The 23832-nt window shown below is 41.7% G+C and overlaps 1 protein-coding gene across 6 annotated transcripts in view; it reads left to right on the top strand.

Annotated features, from left to right (window-relative positions):
* Positions 1-10848: 10848 nt before the first annotated feature.
* ANKS1B (ankyrin repeat and sterile alpha motif domain containing 1B) overlaps positions 10849-23832 on the top strand; it is a 54117-nt gene continuing 41133 nt past the window's right edge. For all 6 annotated transcript variants that reach the window (XM_018558217.1, XM_018558233.1, XM_018558203.1 and 3 more), the window contains exons 1-3: positions 10849-10854; positions 11141-11149; positions 15811-15953. In XM_018558217.1, the coding sequence (XP_018413719.1) occupies positions 15867-15953 (87 nt within the window). In that variant the 5' untranslated portion in view covers positions 10849-10854; positions 11141-11149; positions 15811-15866. The remainder of the gene's footprint in view (positions 10855-11140; positions 11150-15810; positions 15954-23832) is intronic.

Here is a 23832-nt window from a genome sequence, read left to right as displayed (position 1 = left end):
ACTAAAAACATAAAAGAAGCCAGGGGCTGCCTTGAGACAACAGGCTTTACCTATAACTCAAAGCCTATCTAAACCTAAAAACAAAAATGTAATATATTGCAGCTAATCAGTCCTTAAGGGCCTGTTCACACCATTTCCAGTGCATTCCAGCATGATTAACTGCTGGAACGCACTGGATCGCATCCTGGCTGCCTCCCTGCATTCTGGGGTGGGGCATGGCAGTGCAATCGCACGCACCAGAATGCGTGACACATCAACATCTGTGTTCAGGTCCTGCACAATCCTAAAAATATACTGCATGCAGAATTTTTTTGCGATCGCACTGGACCGGACAGCTTAGTTTGCTGAAGGAAGTTAAAAAAATGAAAGACTTCCTGTCAGGAAGACCAGGTGAAAATAAAGGAAACAAAGAAAATTAATGCAGCCACTACATTTAAGGACTAATAAGCTGCAAAATATTATATTTTTGCCTTGGGGTGTAGATGCACTTTAAATATCATGTTTGGGTGGATTGGCCCTTTAATTATAATTACCATAAGGGCACAATGAAACTACACTATGGTATCCCTTTCATTCACCTTGACTTGGTATGCTTATGGGCAGGCAGCAGGTTTTCAAGGAGACAACTGGAAGTTGCACAGAAGGAACATTGAGGTGGACGGTGAGGAGAAAGCAGTGAGAGGAGGTGTGTGTGGGAGATTGGAAGACGTGTCTGCCTGCAGCAATGACTCACTGGCTGACTGACAGATTTCAGACCTCATACAATGTTATAAGATGATACTCTTGTTGAATTAACATTTAAATCTGCTCCCAATCTCACAAAATAAAAAAGAAACTTGCTAGAAAAAACTAGAGACATCTGCAGACACATAATACTGCAGACATGGTGTAAGAGATAATGTAAGGACACATACTGTAAAAATGTTCAGGAATTGCTCCAAGCTAGTAACATATAGATGTACGGCGGATACAGCGGATGATCCAGGAAACACATTGACTTACCATTAAAGTGTATGTAAACCCTGACAATCATCTTCTCTTAGCTGGTCCCCTTTAACCTGCTAAATATACCATTAAAAGTGTTTGGTTATATGTGTTCAATAACTGCAAATGCAATCAAAGGTCATCTAAACCCTAACAATGAACTTCTAATTGGTTCCCTTTGGTTTGTTACATGTACAGTTGAAAGTGTTTTGTTATATCTGTTCGATATGTGCAAAGAAAAACCTTATTGATCCTGCAAGAAACCTTATCAGCTGATCAACTTCCTGTTCTGTCTGCCTGTGCCGCACTGTTATCAGTTACATTGTTCCCAGCTATCACCTTCCCTGTATGGTTTAGAGCAGTGATTCTCAACCTGTGTAACCTCAGGACCCACATTTGTCCTTGGTCATTAAGCTGCGACCCAAGTTGCCCTGCAATGTATAGCACGGCATTAGGGTACTGCGCGTTCAGGTGCGCGCGCACAAACTGTAGGTGGGAGGTATGTTTGGGGTACCATTTAAATGAAAGTCAACACAACAGACCTCCCACACCAGAATGCACGGTAGGTGTGATTGTGTGGTACAGTTTAACGCACTGTACTTGTATGAAAGGGCCCTCAAAAACACCGACATACATACAGACACAATTTAACACACTTTTTTTTAAGGTCCGCGCAGTCTCCCGACCTAACGAGAACTGGAGTGAATCCTCAGCCTGGGGTCAATTGCAGACTGCTGTGCTGTGACGGAGCTCCATCCATACATGCATGGCTTGTACAGCTCCCTTTTCGTGCACTGTAGTGGTGCCAGGTGACGTCACTCCGGTCCAGGCACTTCTACAGGACATGTGAGGGAGCTGTAAGCAATACACGTATGGATGGAGCTCCCTCGCGGCCATAGCCTCATTTCATCCTACCTCATGCTGAGACTCGGCACTGGGCAGCATATTGTGAATGGCTGCTTGGCGCGATAACTGACAGCGCTGCGCTAGGGGGAGGCTGAGGAGCCTCTCACCTAAAAAAGTGGAAAGCATGTGGCGACCCACTGAACATGGGGTCGCGACTCCCTTTTGGGTCACGACCCACCATTTGAGAATCAAGGGTATAGAGAAAACAAGAAGGGAGGTGTTCTGTAGACCTGGCCTAGAGTGACAATGCTGCTCCTTTATAGATACAGTATAGTGAGTGAGCGTTGTCACCCTAGGACAAGAAGTGTGTTACTGGCAGGATCACCAGGTAAAGATTTAGGAAAAAAGCCTGAAAAAAGTAAACCATAAAACCACATCTAAAGACTAGTTCTTGGGAGATAGATACTCTATCTCCGCCCACTTTCTGTACGAACACTGCTGTAAATTGTGAGAAGGTAAAGCACATTTTCCCATTGTCGATGTTTACAGAAATGGCTGATAAAAAATAGATACAAACCCTAAGTGGACATTTAGGCTGCTACAGTGATCATAAACAACCTTTATTTATTTTTCCTAAAATACTGTTTTCATCCTCTTTATCATCTCAGTGCTGCTGATCTTCTACATCCTATTAAAGCCACTTGCTGTCTAGATGTACTCCAGCATTGACTGCACATCATTGCTCTGGACCGGGTTTCTGATGCCAGCCACGTAGCATGCACTGCAATGTGTGTTGAAATGGCCGCTTCCAGAATGGGTGCATGTGATATGGTGACAATGCAGGAGTACAATTGGGAGACGGAGAAAGGAGTGTTGTCACTCTGCCTGAACAAGGACCTTCAAAGCAAGAGCATCAGGATTTTTTATGAAAGCTGAAAATTGTAGTCAGTGATGGCAGCCTCCATATTTATCTCTGTGCATGTTTATTGTAATGTTATGTCCACATCAAAGTGGAGCTCCAGGCATGACTAAAATAAACGATCCCTTTACTTGGCCTTCCATACTATGATTGGACTCAAAAGGTATTTTCTTACCACATTCTCTGCATAGAGTTTGGGTCCCATTTCTGATTTAATATGCCTTTACTTGGATCTCTGCACCATCACTTGTGGGCAGAATTCAGTTAAGAGGGGAGCCCCATTGACTTGGCACCGACAGACTGCTAGGAGCGGTATCGGTATCCCCAGTGTATATTCATACTATCACTTGTGGCCAGCATGAATAATAGTGGTCGGACATTCTGTGACACCAGCTGTGGGATGATTTTGGCACATAGAGAATGTTCTCATTATCATATCCTTCATAATTCAAGCATATTATTCCCCACTAGAAGTCTAAATCTATGATGAACAGGTGCTTCGGTACCCCCAAAATGCTCTGACTTGTTCTTGCAGAGCTTTCTGGTTAAATAAATTGACTTGGACCTTCCATCATTGGTCTGGTGCCCTCATCTTCATATGTCCCACCTGACGCACCACCTAGAGGAATTTTGGTTTGAGTGCAGCGACACGGGAGTTACTGTACTCCAAATATAGACTTTATAGACTCTCTATTGTTAAATTGCACTAATTCTGACCTGCACTGGTCAAGAGGACGGGGCAAGGTGTATGTATTTGGGGGGATAGTGCCCAAGTTCAGAAAAAAGCCTGCTCAGGGTACGCAAGGTATCCTGGCACAAGGCTACATTACAAGCCACATTTAGAGGCTGTCTGATAATAGCATGTTAAACTCTGTATCCAGATGGTATTGGCCACCTGCACTTTATGAGATTATTGGTTCAATACAATTAAGTACGGTATGCAGACACGGTCAAGACTTTCAGTTACTGTCCAGCCAAACATCGGAATGCAGAAGGTGCATGTCCTAAGCTACTTTGGATATGGAATGATTGCTGATGCCAGCTGTATTTCATAAAGTGCTGCCTCCTTGGGATATTCCCACATTATAGTCTTTAGAAATCGCAGAGGATGGTGCGAAAAACATCCACTATGTGACAGTTCTATGTATGCTAGAGCTGTATAAATAGGAGAAATAAAATTAGGAACAATTTCATATGCAGCAATTAGAAGACACTGGGGGCCCCAAAATCAAAGTGACTGCCCTCCACTGCCTTTCTCGCATAGAAGGCTTTTCTTGCCCAGCAGCATAATTTGTGTTCAAGGACATAAACCACTGCTTATTGCTGCATAAAGTGACAGATGCAGCCTACCCTTCCTGGGATATCGGCCAAACATCACATATGTTTGCGTGCCATCTATTAACTTGTGCCATACATTGGAAACAAGCTCTTACAAAAATTGGATGTCAGAATAAAAATGGGTAGTGTCAGCATGCCAAAAATGAACTGGTGCAGTGTTGCGTCAGGGAGAACTGGACGAGGAGTGTTATGTGTTGGAATTTTAGACACGGGACAAAGTGTTTTATTTATAACATATACTGTATGTAGGTGTGCAGCTGTTGTGGTAGGAAATGATTTGTCATTTTTTACTAAATCTTGTGTTTGTGTTTAATACATGGGCAGAAATAACATTAGAAAGCATTAAATCATGTACATCATGTAAGTACATACTTACCTCTCCTGTTGCTCGCATGGCTGAATGCTGCTCTGATGCAGAGAAATAGACTATTGAGGTTTCCTCTAAGACAGGCAAAACAAGTTCCATATCCAGTCACTATGTGATGCACAAGCATCATAAATGAAAGGAAATCTTAATTTACCTTCCATGACTAAGTCGAATCATTCTTCATTTGTGTCTCACATGCTCCCCATCCAGACACTGCAGCTCACAGTGGGTGGAATTCAACAATAGAGGTAGTGCTGTCAATTCAGAAAGCAATGGGCAGGACTAGGTGTGGCCAGTTCTGACTGACAAGTCATGGGCTTGTGGATCAGGAATGACAATGCTGATAGCCATGCCCCCTGCAACATCTTCTGATTGATCAGGAAGACAGGCTACCTAGCAACAAGAGAAGCCGGTTTCCTAGCCGATCAGGAAGCCGGGAGGCGGGTCATGATGTGCCGCCCAACTTCCGTATTGATCAGGAAGACAGGCTGCCTAGCAACAAGTGAAGCCGGCTTTCTAGCCAGTCCTCATTGGCCGGGAAGCCGGCTCTATGGTTCCTCGCGACACTGCCTGTCTAAGGGAAATCTCCTTCGGACCGGATGTTCCGGCATCGGGCTAAGTATCAGAGCATTTGGGCGAGTACGATACTAGTATCGGTGCAGAGGATGGCTACTTTTGTTCCCCATGGTCCTCGTGTGTTTTGCAGAGTAGCCATCTCTCCAAGCTCACTCCTGTGGTAGACTACAATCGTAATGCAAACTAGTATCCAGCAGTCCATCACAGGAGCAAGCTTGGAGCGGTGGCTACTTTACAACACACACACAGGGACTATGGGGAACCAAAGAAGCCGCCCTTTAGAAGGAAGGACAGTGGCAGCACAATTTCAAAGATGATTTCAGGATCTACAACCAAGTGTTACACAAATAAGGTCCAGTATTGTTAATAGTTAAGATATTTGAATGCATTTTTAAGATTTAACTCCTGAGTTTAGTGTCACTTTAATTTTGCTCATCCCTCCAAAAACGTTTTGGCTTAACATAGATGTAAAAGTATCAAACAAATGGTGTCACAATCCTCAAGAGTATTCTCCACCATAATGTAGAATGAACTCAAATACATTTGGAAGTCTTGCTAAGAGTCTTTGACCCCTTCATTATGGCCTTGAAAGAGTGGGTGACAATGCCAACAATTGCAAGGAAATCCCACTGTTGGGTGTTGAAGCTGTATAAAATCTTTTGGGTGATTCTGTCAAATGGGACTTATGAAACCTGAAGTCAATCTAAAAGGCAGTGACACCTTCATTATGACCTTGTGGGAGAGGGTGACAATGCCAACTGCTACAAGGAAATCTGACCATTAGGTGTTCAAAATACATAAAACCTATTGGTTTTACCAACTGAAAGTCCAACTAAGAGGCAGTCACACCTTGTGTGATAAGGTGAAAATACCATCTGCTCCAAGAAAATGTGAACATTGGGTCACATAGATAGGTACATAAACATAGTGGGTGATTTAACCCATTAACCCTGGTAAATGGGCAGAAAGTACTTCAGCCTTCCAATAAAAAGGGACTCATTCAACTGACTAGTTAGCAAAGGAACCAGATAGCTGTTGTCCACCTAAAAAAGAATAAATGTTATGACCTAGGTATTTGTAAAAGATAAGTAACCCGACGTAGATGAAGGTCACTTTTCTCTTCTATGTAATTAATTTCAGCATATCTTTAAGCAAGAGTTATGGTGTGCACACAATAAATTGTAAATAGCCTGAGGCTAAAATATGAATTATTAATACATTCTTTGCCAGTATATCTAACCCCTGTTGGATAGTGTTCTCCTGTTTATATTAGCTCTGTACGTGTCGCTAATAAGAAATAAGCATGGTTGATAAATGGTTACATAAGGAGCTATGTGGAGTGTTTTGCAAGTATGGAGAATTCGTATCTTGTAGGTTTCAATGAATCTCTCAATGAAACGGCAGAAAGTTCTGCATTATACATGACTGTGGAGGAACTATACTCCCACATGACTAATAATGAGTTTCAATGACCTTCACAGTCTGCGTTGCAGCTTATTGTGCTATCTCTATGTGTGACGCATTATATTCACCTATGTTTCTGATTGTGCTTCCTACCGGTACAATAGGTGTAGTAAGTAGAAAATGATCTACAAACAACATAAATGTGACATTTCAAGGGCGCTATCATGTATTTTCCGTTTACACTGAATTTGGGTTGTTTTTGTAAAGCATACCTGCAAAGTAATTTTGTTGGGATATTCACGTTACCTGTGTGCTGTAAAATGTAATTTATTGCAGGAATTCTGGAGTGAGGTGTTAGTCGCCGAAGTGCCCAGTGAGAGAAATTTTAAGCCCATAGATAGAAAAATAAATTCATATGAAATGTAGCTTTTTTTAATATCCTGAATTCTCTTCTGGTTCATACTGGGGACATAGTATGGACACCACCTCTACTTCCAATGTAATTTGTGAAATGGAGAAACGGGAGGAGCATTCTTACTGGCTTAGTACCAGGTTAGCAGGGAGTAAAGTAGGTTCTTACTTTCCAATGCTTCCTGGATATTAAAGACGAGGATGACAGTTTAAGTATAATATACAATGTGTCCTATTTCTTAACCACCCTAGAAGTTAGCAGTGTGTAATGATTATAGAACATCCAAAACCTGTCAAGAGGGCTTTTATCCAACTTAAAGGGTTAATAAATCCTCCGGTGCTTTTGCATATATCTACTGTTAGCAAGCAGTAGATACATGCAAAAAGTGTAAAAATAAATAAACGCTTTTAAAGCGGTTTAAACCTACCTGTGTCTTCGCCGCGCGCTCCCGTTCCGAAAATGTTAAAATTCTCGGGCGGCCGCAAAGCATCTTGGGGCAGGCGCATGCGCAGTTCACATTTTCGGCCGGGAGACGAGGAGAGACACAAGGTAAGTATATGGACGCGTGCACCCGCATGCAGACACCGTGGGACAGGAAGTGCCAGCAAGGACAGAGGAGTCAGCACTGGATCGGAGACCTGCAGCAGTGCTGGAGGGACAGATGAAAAGGACAGGAAAGAAGAGGAAGATCGGATTAAGAAACATCATTTAAGGTAAGTGCTTTAACTAACATTGGGGGAGGGAAAAATATCTTTGACTTTGATGTCACTTTAAGTCTCCTATATAGTTCTGAAGTAGCTATTGCTCAATTCTTGTAAGATGTGGTAGCTCCAGGGCAAAAATGAATGCCAGCACTCCTCAATTGCAAATCTGTACAGACTTTACATAACCAATATGTACAGAGCTGTGCCTTTAAAAAGGAGTCCTGGGAGGCTCTGAAATCTGAGCTTTTTTGTTCACACGTTATATTAAAAGCCTTATAATTATTTCAAGTATTTAAATAGCACCAACAATTTACACAGATGTACATTCACATCAGTCACTACCCTCAAGGAGCTTACAATCTAAGGTCCCTGGCTCACATACATACATAGAGGGCCAACTTAGAGAGGATCCAATTAACCTTCCAGCATGTCTTTGGAGTGTGGGAGGAAACCAGAGTACCCAAGGGAAACCCATGCAAGCACAGGGAGAACATGCAAACTCCTTGCAGATAATGACCTGGCCAGGATTTGAACCGGTGACCCCCAGTGGTACAAGGCAGAAGCGCTAACCACTATGCCACTGTTCTGACTTCACAATTGTGGTGGCTGTTTTTCTGTTTCAAAGTTTTTATTAAGTTTTCAGCGGCATATAGGATACAAGACACAATGATCAACAGTGAGATGCATACATACATATCATAGAAACATGGAAACGGTGATTTTTGACCAATGGCGTAAACTTGTTCTTATATAAACGGTGCCCCCATTTGTCATTGCAGCCATGTGATCCATAAAGATATGGCAAAAAGGATAGCATCTACAGTCCTCTATTTCAAGGGCAGACATTCATATAATTGTGATGATGGACAGGTTTCTACAGCAAACCAGCACCACCTCCAGGAGTTGGCCAGTGGCAACCACTAGCCTTGTGTTGGAAGCTTGGCTGGGACAGATAGCAAATACCCAGACAGGTTCTCTTTACCAATAGACTGATCCGATGTTTTATTGAACCTCTATATCTTTAAATAATGAAGGATTTGAATCCTGCATGAAAACATATTTCCATGTTCTCACTCACTATGACTGAGCCTATTCAGGCCTTACATTTTTCCTGCATGTGGGCAGGTAAGTGGCTCAAGCAGACCAATCTGAGTTGTTTTCTCATTCATCCAGAGCTTAGCAGCAGAAATACCACCCTGGTCATGATGGTATCTCTCTACACTCAACTTGTACACATTTATACAATGGTTACATATGTTTGGTTTGTTAATTACATTTATGGCTCTAGAACAGCTTTTCTCAACCAGGGTTCTGTGGAACACCAGGGTCCCTTCAAAGGTTTCCAGTGGTTCCTTGGGCAGTGAGCAATTTATAATTGCTTACTACAGTAGTAGCACTCTCAATATATACATTGTTTCTGTTTTGTTACCACAGGGTTCCTCCTCCTGGTTTTCAATGAGCTTGCACACTGTGTCCTATGTTCATTTACCTCCTCCAGCTAGTTTGTATCCCTTGGTAGTGCGCTTGTCCTTTTGTCCTTGTTTTTCTGTGGTGAAACTATAAATACCATGTCTCTGCCTCTGGGAGTCATGCCTTAGACTGCCAGAGTCTTTACAATACCTTGTGTGTAGTTTCACCACAGCTTGCAGGCCAAGTTTGATTACCCCTACTATAGATGATGCCTACAAAATGGTGCCATCCTTTTTCGAGATAAAGGCAAGTGAAGGCATTGTCAGGGGGAGTATCAGGATCTCAGTGAGAGGTAATACAGTAAATGCTTAGAAGTATTACAATTGCACATTACTGAGTATGCATGCACTTAACATGGAAAAATATATCTGATGCTATGTCCATGTTAAAATACAGTACATTTATGGGGTTTACATTTATACCTCACAAAAAAAGGCTACTGATTTCCTTTTAGAGGCCACTTCTATAATAATACCATTTAAGATCAATTTGTGATTTGCTGATTATCAGTTTAGACCCTGATCGTTGCCAGATGCTGTTTCTCTGCCATTGTTCAGTTGTTCTCCTTTGTGTCTGGCTCATCTACTGAAAGTACAGAGACGTCCTATTACTCTCTGCCTCCTAGGTGAATGTCATGATTTATGAAGTGGTTGCATTAAATCTAATAAGAATGGTACAAGATCATCCACACTCGGCTAAATTAGATCTCGGCATTACACACTTTGCATAATTACTGCATGCTTGTTTAATTATCGGGAGACAATCGTGAACTAAAAACTGTAACATGTCTGATGGGGAATGGTTTATCAATCTGAGAAAAAAAATTCTAAATGTCATACAGAAATCATTGAGGAAAGAGTGCGTTCCAATGAAATAATTCATTCAGTTTCTGGTTAGTTCTCTCTAAAGCCAGTTATACAAAGGTCATTTTAAAAAAGCTAACTCCAGACAAAACCTTATGCTTTTTTTTTTTAATTATGAGTGGGGAAGGGGTTAATACACCTGTCAGATTTTTATATGTGTCTAAGTTCTTACTGAGAAGACTTCTCAAGTGTTGGGAAATCTCTCCAATGGAGAGATGGACTGAGCGGGTTAGAGGCAGTGGAGTGTACAAGTTTTTATTGCTGTGCCAATCCACTGTTAAAAGTCCAGAACAAGTTTTATTGATCATCAGCAATATAAACCAATATAAAATGCATTTCAAGGGTTACAAGGGCCCACCTTCTGCTGGGCTAGAGAAAACAAAGATTGGGGTCTGGACTGGAGAGATAGGAGAAATAATTAATGCAAGGTTAAAGTGACAGTAAACTCAGGAGTTAGATATTAAAAATGCATTCAAGTACCCTAACGATTAACAAAAATGTATCTTATTTGTCTATCACTCAGCTGTAGATCCTCCAATCATCTCTGAATTGGCGCTGACACTGTCCTTCCTTCTGGAGGGGGGATACTTTTGCTCCCCATGGTCCCTGTGTGTGTTGTAAAGTAGCCACCGCTCCAAGCTCGCTCCTGTGATGGACTACAATCTCAGTACAAATTAGTAAACTAAATGTGAGATTGTAGTCTATCGTGTGAGCAAATTTGACCATTTCTTGAAAAGGTAAAGAAAAAGCTGAGCAGGACACTTACTATCACAGAGGATGCCCTAATACATTTCACAAGATATGGGATAGCTGGCTAGAATACTCGAATTCTGCGGCAGACACTGCATCGTAATGTTGTGAGGTTTTCATCTCTTTGATGTATAGTATCTCTACCCTTAGATGATATAATTGCTCTTTTGACAGGAAGATTTGTGTGTTGCTTCTGGATCTTCTCTTTTTCTTCTTTCTTTGTTTATTTTTTATACCTTAATGTAGGTTGTCTCAGTGGGTGAGCCACATTAGGAAAGGTTTCCCAATGTTTTTAGTGCTGTTTTGTTCTTATTGCACTTTTGTACTGTTGTATGAGTTGTTATATAGTTTAGATTTTTATATATGCAAATCAATAAAAATATATATATATTTTTTAAAGAAAAAGCTTAGGATATAGACCAACATGTTAGGATTATCTTAGGGCAAATGTGGCCCAAAGAGGATCACTGCATCTTGTGACGTGTTTCATTGGACTTTGTCCAACAGTGTGTGGTGGTGGATATATTTGTGATATAAATTTTGACTATGCTTTGAAAAAACTTGATGATATAGTTATGACCGTCCTTACTGTAAAATAATGAACTCTGAGCTGTGATCTTTTTGATCACTAATTTAAAATTTAAGGACTTTCTAATGTGGCCCATTGATCCCATTGATTTATCCTACATGTTCTTAAAGAGGTGGTTCCTTTATTTACTGCTTACCATATTTGTCTAAAATATTTATCTACTAACTGTTTTTTGTAATCCTAGTATTACCAGCTTTATGGTTTATACCCTAAGCTTTTTCATTACCTCTCATATGAATATATTTTTGTATAGAAGTCTGGGTATTTTCCAGCATATAAAAAACAAAACAAAACACATTGTTCTATCAAACAGTAAAAAGCAGAAATTGAAATTGTCTTCCTCTTTGTGCAGATTTGTATTTCTGTCTGTGTACCTGTTGCATATTTTCCCTTATTTCCTGTTTGGTGTAACTGTTGTCAGCAGGACAGAATATGAGGGTATATCTCTCTCTCTTTCTCTCTCTCTTGCTCTTTCTCTCTCTCTCTCTCTCTCTCTCTCTCTCTCTCTCTTTCTTTCTCTCCCGTAAAAATAGCAACCCTATAGGAGGTCTAACTTTCTCTCCCGTAAAAATAGCAACCCTATAGGAGGTCTAATTCTTCCCTACTCTGGCCTGACTCCTTTAACTTGTTTGCTGCCACTGGGGTGGTTTTTTTTGCAGGAAATAACTTTTCTGTATGCAAATATGAATACATAAAGGTAATTTTTAATGTAATTGTTTAAAAAGGTAGATTAGCTATAGTTTGAGTAAATTTGCTTGTTGTTTTAGAGAATCAGTGCATTTGGAATCCAAAGCTGTTTTTCAAACTCTCATAACTGGTGAGAAAGCTCCGGAATGTTTTCCTTCTCTTTTCTGAGCTGAGGCTAAACTCGTATGTTTGCTGCTTGCATTATGTGCCTCCCACAATGAGATTGTGAGGAAGCATATTCAGCGTTGTTTTGCAAATAATAAATTATGTGATCATGAATTTTACATTTCACAATTTGCAGTCCTTACAAGGCTACGAGAGCCTCAGACAGCAGACAAGAAAAGTAAGAAAGTACTTGAAATAAAAATAATTTCTGATTATATCTGTGGTGAGTCCCATTGTCCTCCAGTGCAACACCACCGTTGCCCACCTCCTGGTCTCCACCTAAGCCAGAGGAGGACTGGATATTCTATGTCATGAGGGGCAAACATAACCAACTAGCCATTTTATGGTAAGGACAGATTAAAGCAAGCTAAACAATATGTACCTTGCATAATGTGCCATGGTGCAATATTGATGGTGGGTATGGTGAAAGGTGGTTTTTGCTAAAGGAAATGGTTTATCATGATTTACCTTTTCACATATCTCAGCATCAGATATCAGATTCCTTTGTGGCATCCAGTCACATAAAATTTCAGAGCTGCAAAAGGAAATTGGTTGTGGAAGACTTTCTTATGCTAGATGCTGTGTTTGCAGGTCGGAGAACAGGTAGCTATATAATGTCCACTATGTGACACTAACTGCAGGTTCTGCACTCATTGATGCCTTAATGGTGACATTTCTTCACTCAGGGACACCAGCATAGCATACCTTATCAGTATTAGCCCAGGGGCAAAAAGGCCCCACTTACCCCCGGCCCAGCCCTCCCGTGCCCTTAGATCACTTGTCTCTTGGCTTAAAATGTCAGGCTCTGGAGCTGCAACCTAGACATGAAATGTGCATTTTGGGGGAGCCCAAATCTCATTAATAGCCAGTGCTTTTCCCCGAAAATGATAGGGTTGTGGGAAGTGTTACATTGCTGGGGAGTAACACATAGCTCCCAAATGTCCCTCGTTGGAGGGACTGTCCCTCTTTTGGCACCATCTGTTCCTCTTGCTTCCTAAGCTGTGTGTCATTTTGGCCTGATGTATAATCTTATATGTATATACTAAACAACTACCAAAAGGGTTATACTACACTAAACCTTTCATCCATCCTCTTAATGACTGCATTTGTTTTTTTGAAATTGTTCTATTAATAAATGCTCTTGGTCCATGTAATTGGGTGCATGGCAGGGGTGTCCTACATATTCATATTTTGTGCTAAAGGTGTCCTTTCTTGTCATCTCAGTACTTTGTGATGTATGAGTAACATTTGGAGCCATGTCTGTCCAGTAACTACTGCTTTTATAACCGTTTATTTCTTCAAATATAGGCCCAGTGCAATATAAAGTGAGACTTCCGGCCATCCATATCACTTATTACTGTATCAGTTAGTGACATTAAAATATATTGTAATTGCATGAAGTATTGCCCCATAATGCAGCCTGACTCATTTCATAAAAGCATATGGGAGAAGCCTATATTTTTTGTGCATATTTTTTTTTTCTTTATTATAGTGAGGACTAGACCTGCCCTCTTCAACCAGGGTGCTGCGGCAGCCTTCTGGCATTTCTTAGGTGTGACTTAAAATTTTTGCACAGCACCATGCAATTCCATCATGCAGATAGGCCAGCTGCCAGCACCATGGAAATAAATTACACTAATCCAGAAGGTTGGGATCCACTCAGAAAAGAACGGAAGTTTGCCTCTGTCCAGGCCTACTGTTCCTCCCAGTCTGAGGACGCTGACATAAAAGGGGAGGCGCTCATGCGAAGGGGGATCCTGATGTTAAAGGGGGGCTTCTGCTGTGAAGAGGGCTCTTGATGTGAAGGTGGGCTTCTGATGTGAAGGGGGGACACTGATGTGAAAGAGGGTGACTCTAATATGAAGGGGGGCTTCTCATGTGAAGGTTGAGCCCCTAGGGTGAGAGGGAATACTTTGATGGTTTTGTGTGGGTTTACCCTTTAAAACCCTTATTTTTTTCATTTTAGACTGGGATGCCTCAAGATTTTTCATACTTTTAAAGGGTGATCTCACGTTCTGGGGACTGGGGCACTGGGACACATGGACTCCGGGTTTTGCAGAGCGGTCTGAAGCAGGGAACGGGACTAGGAAGCTGAAGTTATACCTGAGATGCAGGCCACAGGGAACCGAGGGACTAAGGTGACTGTGCAAAACATGGGAATCCAGACAAAGGGTACTAGAACAGGGTGACTGCACAATAACCAGGTTTGTGTCCCTCTGACATACCCGTGCAGTCTCTGTACATTGGAAACAGCACTGGAGAACTGGACTCAGTAGTAGGAAGACTGGATAAGACTGATAACACAGAGGTGCAGGATATACCAGGGGATGTGCACAGGGAGACGAGTGTAACACAATACTGGAAGATGCACACAGGGAATCGTGCATTGCAGTGGGAGATGCACACAAGTGACGGTGTGTTGCACAGGGCCTCTGGATACTGGGGGAGCACACTGGGGAACGTGTGTAGCACAGGACCTATGGGCACACTGGGATATATGCACAGGGGAATGTGCGAAACACTAAAAAGTACACACAGGAGGATATACTGGGAGATGTGCACTGGAAGATGTGCGTAGCACAGGGGCTAAGGTTGCACTGGGAGATCACACTGGGGAACGTGCATTGCACAGGGGCTACAGATACACGTGGAGATCACACTGGGGAATGTGCATAGTACATGGGGCTACGGACGCACTGGAAGACGTGCGCAAGGAATGCACAGGGGAATATGTGCTGCATTCGAAGATATACACAGGGAGACCTTCGTAGCACAGGGGCTACGGATATACTGGGGGATGAGCACCAGCAATGCACAGGGAAATGTGCGCTGCACAACTACACAAGGAAACAGGAACGGAACACAGGGAAAGAGGTGCGAGATATACAAGCAAGGAAGGGAAACCAATAGTACTCTCAGTGACAACTAGGAATAACAGCATATTCCTAGTTGTCACTGAGTGACACAAGTAACAGCAGAGAGAGAATAAGCCAACTGGGAGATCACAGTGAACACACGGGCAAGCCAGAAGCACAAGAATCCAGGGACGCACGAGAACACAGGGAATCACGAAGGGTCCGGCGCAAGGGAACAGACTTGCTCGAATCCAGAGCAACAAGTGAGGAAATCCTAAATAGGAGAGAAAGTGCAGGCTGCAGCCCAGTGAAACACCATAGGCTGACAGCCAAACACCTGGGACCAAGAGGAAAATCATGCATGGATTCCACGTCATTGTGACAGGTGCAATGACTGAAAAAAAGGTTAAGAAATGCTGGATAAGACTATAACATTAAAAAAAAATCTGTTTAATTATCAATGTAAATAACAAATATTGCATATTACTATTATGTAGCCTACAAAGAACATACCCATTCTGAATTGGAAATCCTTTACCACGTATTCAATTTTTTATTGTAAAACAAAGATTGTATGTAGATAGTAAAAAATCAAATATAAAACAGTTTAAAACTTATAAAATAATTTTAAAAAATGCATCCAGAACCTTTATACTGTAATTTAGCTTTTAATTGTTTAGTGCATTGTACAAACCCTACTCCTGTTTCCAGGCAAAGCCAGTGGTGGCTTGACCTACATCGATTTTCTGCTTCCTTCATGTGCCCCAAGTCCCTTGTGGTTCCCTATACACAGTGACGACATGTGTGTAATGGGCTATACAAATATTTCAGCCATCTACTCAAACGTAATGTTACTAATATATATTTATTTTCCTTTTCAGTCACAAAATCCGCAAAGCTGTATCCGACTGGTGGATCGCTCGATTTTTCCCACATTATGATGCAAGGGGATGGACGGAGGAGAAGAAATGATAATTATTATGATGATATACCAAGATCAAAGCTTGAAAGACAAATGGCTCAGGTAAAACACTTGTAAAATGGTATAAGCATATGCCATGCTAACATATTCGATTCTAGATGGTAGAATGTAACTGTAGTTGAAGAAGTAAATCTTAGGTATTCTTTGGCTAATCGTGCATGTAAGTGATCAGGCAATGGTCAAGTGTCTAGACTTTACCTGCCAAGTAGGACAGGTAGGACTGTCCTGGCCAATATCCTCCTTTCCCCTGACTATATTAATATATTTTACATCCATGTGTTCAAACTCCTCCTCCCCACTTACTATTACACTGACCCAATTCGGATACTGTATATTTATACCTATTTACCCAAACTCCTCCACCCCTCTAAACCTAGTATAGATATGTCACCCCCATTTGTTCAAACTCCTCTTGTCTTACTGCCCCACAAGTGGTTACTACAGCTCAGACAATTGCACTCTGAATCATCAGTATTGTGTATTTTAAAGAAAGTTCCTTTTCCATTCTCCATAAAGCACTGTGATAGGCTCTTATCACTTGTGGTTGTGAATGCTTTGAGGTTGGAGTTTCTGACATTACATTCGGAAACAACCAACAATCCCAGATGTGAATGCAGCATTAGATATTTCACACCTACATAGCCAATTACTGAAATTCGTCCGATCCGTTGATACATTTACATATTCCATGTCTATTGTACTTGCCCCAGCACCTCCTTCCCTCTCACCATATCTAGGTATTTTACACCCACACAACCACTTGCCCAAATGACTCCTCTCCTTTGATGTATTTACACATTTCAAGTCCCATTGCCCAAACTGCTCCTGCCCCTTTGACATATTGTCATATTTCAAGTCCAGTTGTCCAATCTTCTCCTTCCCTTTGACATATTGACATATTCCGAGTCCAATTGCCCAAAGTTCTTCTACCCTTTGACATATTTACATATATCAAGCCCAATTGCCCAAACCTCTTCTCCCTTCTCCCCTTCTCCACACCCACATAGCCACTTGCTGAAACTCTTCCTATCCTTTAAAACAATTTACATATTCTAGGTCTATTTGCCCAAGCTTCTTTTCTCCTCTTTCCATATTTATATATATTTCAGCCACTTGGCCAAACTCTTCCTCCCCTTTGACACATTTACATATTTCAAACCAACATGATCAAAGATCTCCTCTTGCCATATTTATATATTTCCCACCCAGAGAGCCACTACCCCAAGCTCCTTCTCCATACCCACATTTGACAAACCTTTCTCCTAAAAGGTGGGACAGTCCAGTGAAACCTGCAATTCTTGGGAGGTATGATGACAGATTAACCTTGTGTGCTAAACAATGTTAGATTGCTTTTAATGGGATATAATATTTTAAACACATAAACAATGAGGTTTGGTTCTACACTTTCTCACTGTCTTTCAAAGTACATTGAGTTCTGGGGAATTCTTGAGAAATAAACATAACTTCTAAGATTTATAAGAAAATATTTGCTAGATATCCTTCAAAATGAAGTAGACAAGATTTGCAAATTATTGTTATTATCTAGTACCATATAGTCGAACTATAGTACCTGAGCACATTGATCTGGGGTTGAAGTAAAGACAACACTTTAATCTGTGTGCGATTTTATTGTTAAGAGAATTGGAAACTGATTTAACACTCCTATCTTTCTCTGAACAAAAAAAAATTATTAAAGGGTATCAAAACTCTTACCACAAGCTTCTCTTATTTTGTCCCTTTTGGTTTGTTAAATATCTGATTGAAAGCATTTTTTTATACAGAGTGTATGACTGTCTGTGCTCTCCGCTTCCGCTGTACTAATCAGTTACATTGTTTATGGTCTACAGAACACCTCCTCCTATGTTATGTCCTCCTGTGCTATGGTGACAACTCTGCTTCTTTATATACCGTGCAGAGTAATGCTGTCACATTGCCATGTAAAAATAATGGAAAAAGAGTGTGATTAAAATAATCCAAAACAAAACCATACAGCCATCTTATCTAAGGACTGGTATCTACCATTTATTACATTTTTGTTCTTGGGTTTAGATATGCTTTTGAAAGAGAACCTTTTTTTTTTTTTTGATGTGTTTCTCTTTTGGGTCACAGAAGTAAATTTACTAATGCACTCCTGTGACCCAAAATCAGCATATAGCGGGCTACTGCTGGGGCGTAATCTCTGCAGGAAGTGTTGGCTGACAATCACCACTCTCTGCAGTGAAAAGGCCGTGAGCTGAGCGATGAGCGGTTTGTGATCGCTCAGTTTGCAAGCTATAGAGCCAGTGTGTGACAGCTGTAGTGTCACAGGTCGGCTCAAACTATTGAGAAAAATACAATTTACTTCCAATAATTCTCCCTCAATTAGCAAGGGCTTGATTTGAAGGTCAGTTCCACCCAAAATCATCCAGACTCAAGCTACGCCTTTATTATCTTACATGCTAAATACCTTTTAAAATAATGATCTACTACTTACTATACAAGCTCTTATTTAGCCTTCCCCACTGAATTCAACTTTATGTAGACCGTAAAGTAGGTTATTAAAAGTGTCTAGAAGAAGTCTCAATATAAAAAGTCAAGCAATATAAATAAAACTTGGCGAGTTCATATTATTAAAAGCTGATTTTATGATAACGCTAAAATGTATCCTAAGTGTCATTTAGTAATGGACTAAGGAAATATCATATTATATGCGGCAATGTCCATTACAGAGCTGATTAGATCTTACTAACAGTCTCACCTCGACAGGCTAACATTACTTTCCTGAGGATATTTTTCAGCGGCCTCCAGTTAATGATAATTAAATAGGAAGTTAATGCACAGCACTATATAACACTAGAATGTTCAGCCTCTAGCTCCTGTAAAAAATAGTTAAGACAAAGTCATATATAAAGTAGAGAATCAGCAGACTGTTAGTCATGTTCTATCTCTTAGGGGCAGTTTTAAATAGTTATGATGCAATATGCAATAACTTTTTTATGCTGGTCCCATGAAACTTCCTTCACCCAGTCAGGTTAAAGGTGAACAATGACTAGACAGGGTTAACTGAAAGTGACCAGGAACAATTTTATTTCTAAAAATATATTTTTTAACAATTGCGGGTTTGCTGGAAATGACATTATTTGCAGTTTAAAGCAGGAGGTTGCCAACTGGTGGTCTACCGGCCCCTCTGATGCCGTGCAGGCTAGGCCGTCATTGAAGCGGCACGTTGGCTCCGGGGCTACCTCTCACTGACTCAAGTAGCGGCTGTCACAAGGAATGCGCGGCTCTCCTGCAGAGTACAGTGCGGGCTCTGCAGGAGGTGGGGCATCTCATCAGTATCCAGACTGAACAGGCTGCGGGACATAGAAAAGTGGGGCGAAGCCAGGTAATAGTGGCTCAGTGTGGGGGAAGCGGAGGCACGAGGGGGGTTGGGGGCAGTGCTGAAGCTAGGGGGGGCATGTGCCCCGGGCGCCGCCGGCAGGGCCAATGGCAGATATACACACACACACACACACATTTGAGAATATATTTATATATATATACGAGGAAACAAAAAATATGAAAATATATATATATATTTTTTAATTCATATTAGTGGTCCGCGGAATTTACAATTATGAATTTAGTGGTCCATGAGGTCCAAAAAGTTGGCGACGGCTGATTTAAATGACATCTTTTTAATTTCTTTGTACATAAACATTAACAAAAATTTATTATAACAATTTTATTACACTGCATTCATGAATGAATTCTGCAAATTACATATTCAGGCTTCAGTCATACAAAGGGGCTGACAATGCACCTGATAAACAGAGCTGGTTGTCAAACTGAATAATCTGCAGTAGTAGTGGATCCCACTCACCACCCGCACTGCAGTGCCAGAGATGCCTGTGCGTTAGTTTGGCCCTGCTTTGATGTTGTTTTTCTTCATGGCCATTCTAAGTTGGCAGCTGGGTCCCTGAAAGAAATATGAGAACAGCGGGTAATCACAGCACGCTTCAGAGGACTAAAAGGGGCCAAAGATAGTATGAGAAACCTTCTTTGACAATATACCCAAACATTTGCTACACATCAAGGTAACAACAAATTCTTAATTTTTAGTAAATCTAGCTTTTTGTTCGAGCGTTGGAAAGAGTGGGGAAGGATTAGAACGTCTTTCAGGTTCTTGGGTAATATAATGCAGCTTACTGTGGTAGCTGCATTCATTTTTTCATGCCTTTTTCCTTTATATTTAACTAGTGATCCTGTCCTAGGGTGGCAATACTGACTCACTGTACTTTTTCTATGCAGGAGCAAGTTTGTCAGCCTAGGACAGGACTACAGAATATCTCTCCCTCTCCTCTTCTCCATGAGGAGGTGTTCTGTAGCCCACAGAAGTAAACTGGGCAGGTCTGATAACACTGCTTGAAATAACATTGCAGAGTGCACAGGACAGCACTGGATGTCTTACAGAATCAACATATTTTTTTTTTTTTTACTTACAAATATAACAAAGCGCTTTCAATGGTATATTTAACAGACCAAAAGGGAGAAATCAGAGAAGTTTATTGTTAGGTTTTACACATACTTTGCTGCCTTAAATATTATTGCAGGTCAATAAACTGCGGTTATTAAATTTCAAAAGATGAGGCTTCCATTAAAGCCAACCTGTCATGAATGCAATGCAGAGGCTGCCACTGTTAACTGAGATCTAAACAATTCTAGTTACCTGGCTGATCCCATGGCTTCACTACTCTTTGGGGCTAATTTATAAACCTTCACCCACCACCACTAAATGAAGTCGAGGAGCTTAAACATTCCTATCCTCCTCATCTCCATCCAGTGGCCATAGTGCTGTGCGAACGGCATCTGCCAAGCAATACGCTGGTGAGAAGATTCACAAATCAGCCTCTTTGTGTCAAGTTCATTGCTAGGGTTTACTTACACTTTAAGGGTCTGGAATTTTTAAATATGATGGTAAAATGTTGTTGACTTGGCTTTTCCGGTTCAGAAACACTCATCTTAAAGCAAACCTGTGATGTGCTCATACAAATCAAAGCAACAGATTTTCTTTAATGCTCACCTTCCCAGCACCACATACTAACCTTCAGTTTGCTCTCCTATGCTCTCTTCAGCCACCAGGGGCAAAGAGAAAAACTCAATACTTCTGGGTATGGAGGAGCATGTGGTTCACTACCCTGCCTTTCATCTAATGGTTGCTCCAATTAGGGCAACATACCTGCACTTCTTCTTTCCTCACTCCCAAAAGCTAAATAGGGAGTATTGGTAAGGACTTCACCGTAGAAGTGATTTTTGATTTTCTTCGGTCACCCCAATATAAACCACCCTTTTGCCACAATATTTGCTTCGCTTCCTTGGGTGTCCCTTTTATAAATATTTTGTGCAGTTAAATATTTTTGTCTCCTGTGTTCAGAAGACTGCAGATGTATAATTAATGGCTTCCATTGTCATTTTGTTTGCATTTATGTGTAAATGAGATAAACTTCTCCTGCCCTGATCGCAGTACCGTGTAATTATTTCCCACACAGTAAAATGCGCCTTACTTCTGGGTGCCTGATCATTTCCCGCTCATCGCTAATGATGAGGGAGACGAAGTGCGCCCTTTGAGATTTCAATGCAGGGAAACCCCCATTATCAGCTTCATTAGAGAGGTTTATTGAAGTCCCACAGTAAAGATTTTATGCAGACATGTGTTAAAGTGTGTTAAATGCTGATTTTCTGAAAGCAAGTGTAGCGCTCACCCCCGAAGGAGCTGCTGGATATGAATTGAGGTTCTCCTACCTGTTTGCTCCAGCCACCAGCCCTCTTTGGTTAGCAACAGCACACCGACACTCACGGACAGAATGGACTCCAGTCTTATGGTCTTTTTGTAGATTTGCAAAGATTAACAGGAGAGAGGTTTTAGGATCTGTAGGATGCCCTGGTGGATTCTTCAAAGGACTGCTTCCTCCTCTAGCAACCGCTAAGGCCCATAGCAACGGGATCCGGTCAGAGTAACCAATGGTTTCTTCTACAATACTGCGAACAGCCAGGATGGTCCAGTAACTTATAGGAGAAAGGTAGCTATCTCTGGACTCAGGTAAGAACCGCTGGCTTCTTCTAGAACAGATACCTGGAATAGGGTGAGGGATCTCTCTGGTGGGTCCCAGACGGACGCTCTCACCAGCTCCTCTGCGGTACCCCTGAACAAGAAGACTCCACCTCTGGCCCAGCTTCCATCAGGTCTTTTCCTCTTCAGTATCTGGAATCTCTGTGCCCTCAGCATCTGCAACTGCCGAGGAGCACTCCAGATTAGTAGAAGTATCCTCTTAGAACAAGGCACCCTACACCTGCCACGTGTATGGGGCCCAAGCAAAGTTCCTATGGTGTCCTAGGCTTCCAGCACCTGCCATGTGCTGAGGCCCAGGCCTGTTTTTCATCTGCATCACAGAGACCTCCTAGGGAGAGGCCCCCAGAGGGAAGAGAGCTCTGCACAGTGTCCCTAGACCTTTTATTACCTGCCCTTGAGTCGTGCTACTCAGGGATTGGTCAGGGTCAGGTGCATAGTCATATTCTGAGGATGCATCCTCCCTCACTGCATGCCAAGGCTCCCTTTTCCTCAGCAACAGGAGGAGCAATCAAGCCAGCAGACTCAGGGACTCCTATAGAATACAGAGTTCTGAATAATCAGTATCTAGACTGGTTACAATCCAGATATTCACTAGATTTAGTAGTGACAATTTAAGAGGGCGCTACACAAGCTAGTACACAGTTCGCTATGGATTCAGTCAAATGGCCAGGTGAGTTAAAGCACAACTCCACCCTCGCTAATGCGCTTCTCCCAGATTTGGAAATTGGATAATGAAACTGGACAATGAATCAGCATCATCATCTCTGTCCAATTAGCAGCCAGGTGGGAGCAGTAAAGTTGAATAAGTAAGTAGAAAGGTGGTCTTTCTTGCTGGGTAGTGTGGCATATGGCAGGACTGGCTGAACAGAATTAGATATTCTTGGCCAAACAGTTCACATATATCTAGTTCATCTGTGTATTTAGCAGTTGCCTGGAGCTCACCTTTAAGAGCCCCCGTACACTAAAGCGAGGGTCAGCAACAGGTCGATCACAAGCTACCTGTCAATCACGGACATGTAACAGGTAGATTGCAACCTAGCCATGCCACCCCTTTATCAGAAGTAGCAACCTCCTCTCTGACCTCAGATCAGAGCAGAAATAGGCACTGGAGAGCTGAGGAAGTCCTAGGCTTCGCCTTGGCTCTAATGTGTCACATGACATAGCCAAGGGAAGACCAGGGAGGACTTTACACACTCTGCTGGGAGCCACTGCATCGTCGATCTGGTGGCCTTGCTTGGCATCACTCTGGTGATCTTGGATCTCTTCCATGTTGTTTGGGTAGATCTTGACCTCTCCAGGGTTGACTACCATGCACTAGTGATCCACTGCAGTAAAGCAGCTCATAAACTTTAAAAGGACTGCCAATGTATGTCAGCAGATGAAAAAACAGGATCTATACAGCGGGTGATTTGACATTCACTGTAGTCCTAAATGACTGGCACCACAATGTATGGCACAAAGTCATGTTGCTGCGCATACCAACTGTGGTATCATATCACAATTGCTCTGCGTGATCACGTAGCAGTGGCAGCCTCTGTTATGAGAAAATCATGTAGGCTGCAATTGCTAATGATTTATTTTTAAAATGCTAGCTACCTGGTTGGCATGGTGGTGCTATAGCGCTAATGCTTTCAGAGTCACTGACCTGGAACAATTATAGTGATAGGCATTGATGACACTTTTCCAATGCTTATTTTCAGTATGCTGGTTCTGGATGTGTGACTCCAAAAATATTAACCCTAGACAGTCAACAAGCATTTTTTTAAAAGACCAGCAATGGTAGCTCCCATATGTCTCTTATGACAGGGTCACTCTAACTAAGCCATCTTGTTT

Source organism: Nanorana parkeri, unplaced genomic scaffold, assembly GCF_000935625.1.
Source record: "Nanorana parkeri isolate BGI_ZX_2015 unplaced genomic scaffold, ASM93562v1 scaffold14, whole genome shotgun sequence".
Lineage (NCBI taxonomy): Eukaryota > Metazoa > Chordata > Amphibia > Anura > Dicroglossidae > Nanorana > Nanorana parkeri.
Note: the sequence above shows the minus strand (reverse complement) of the source record. Positions and strands in the feature narration are given on the sequence as shown.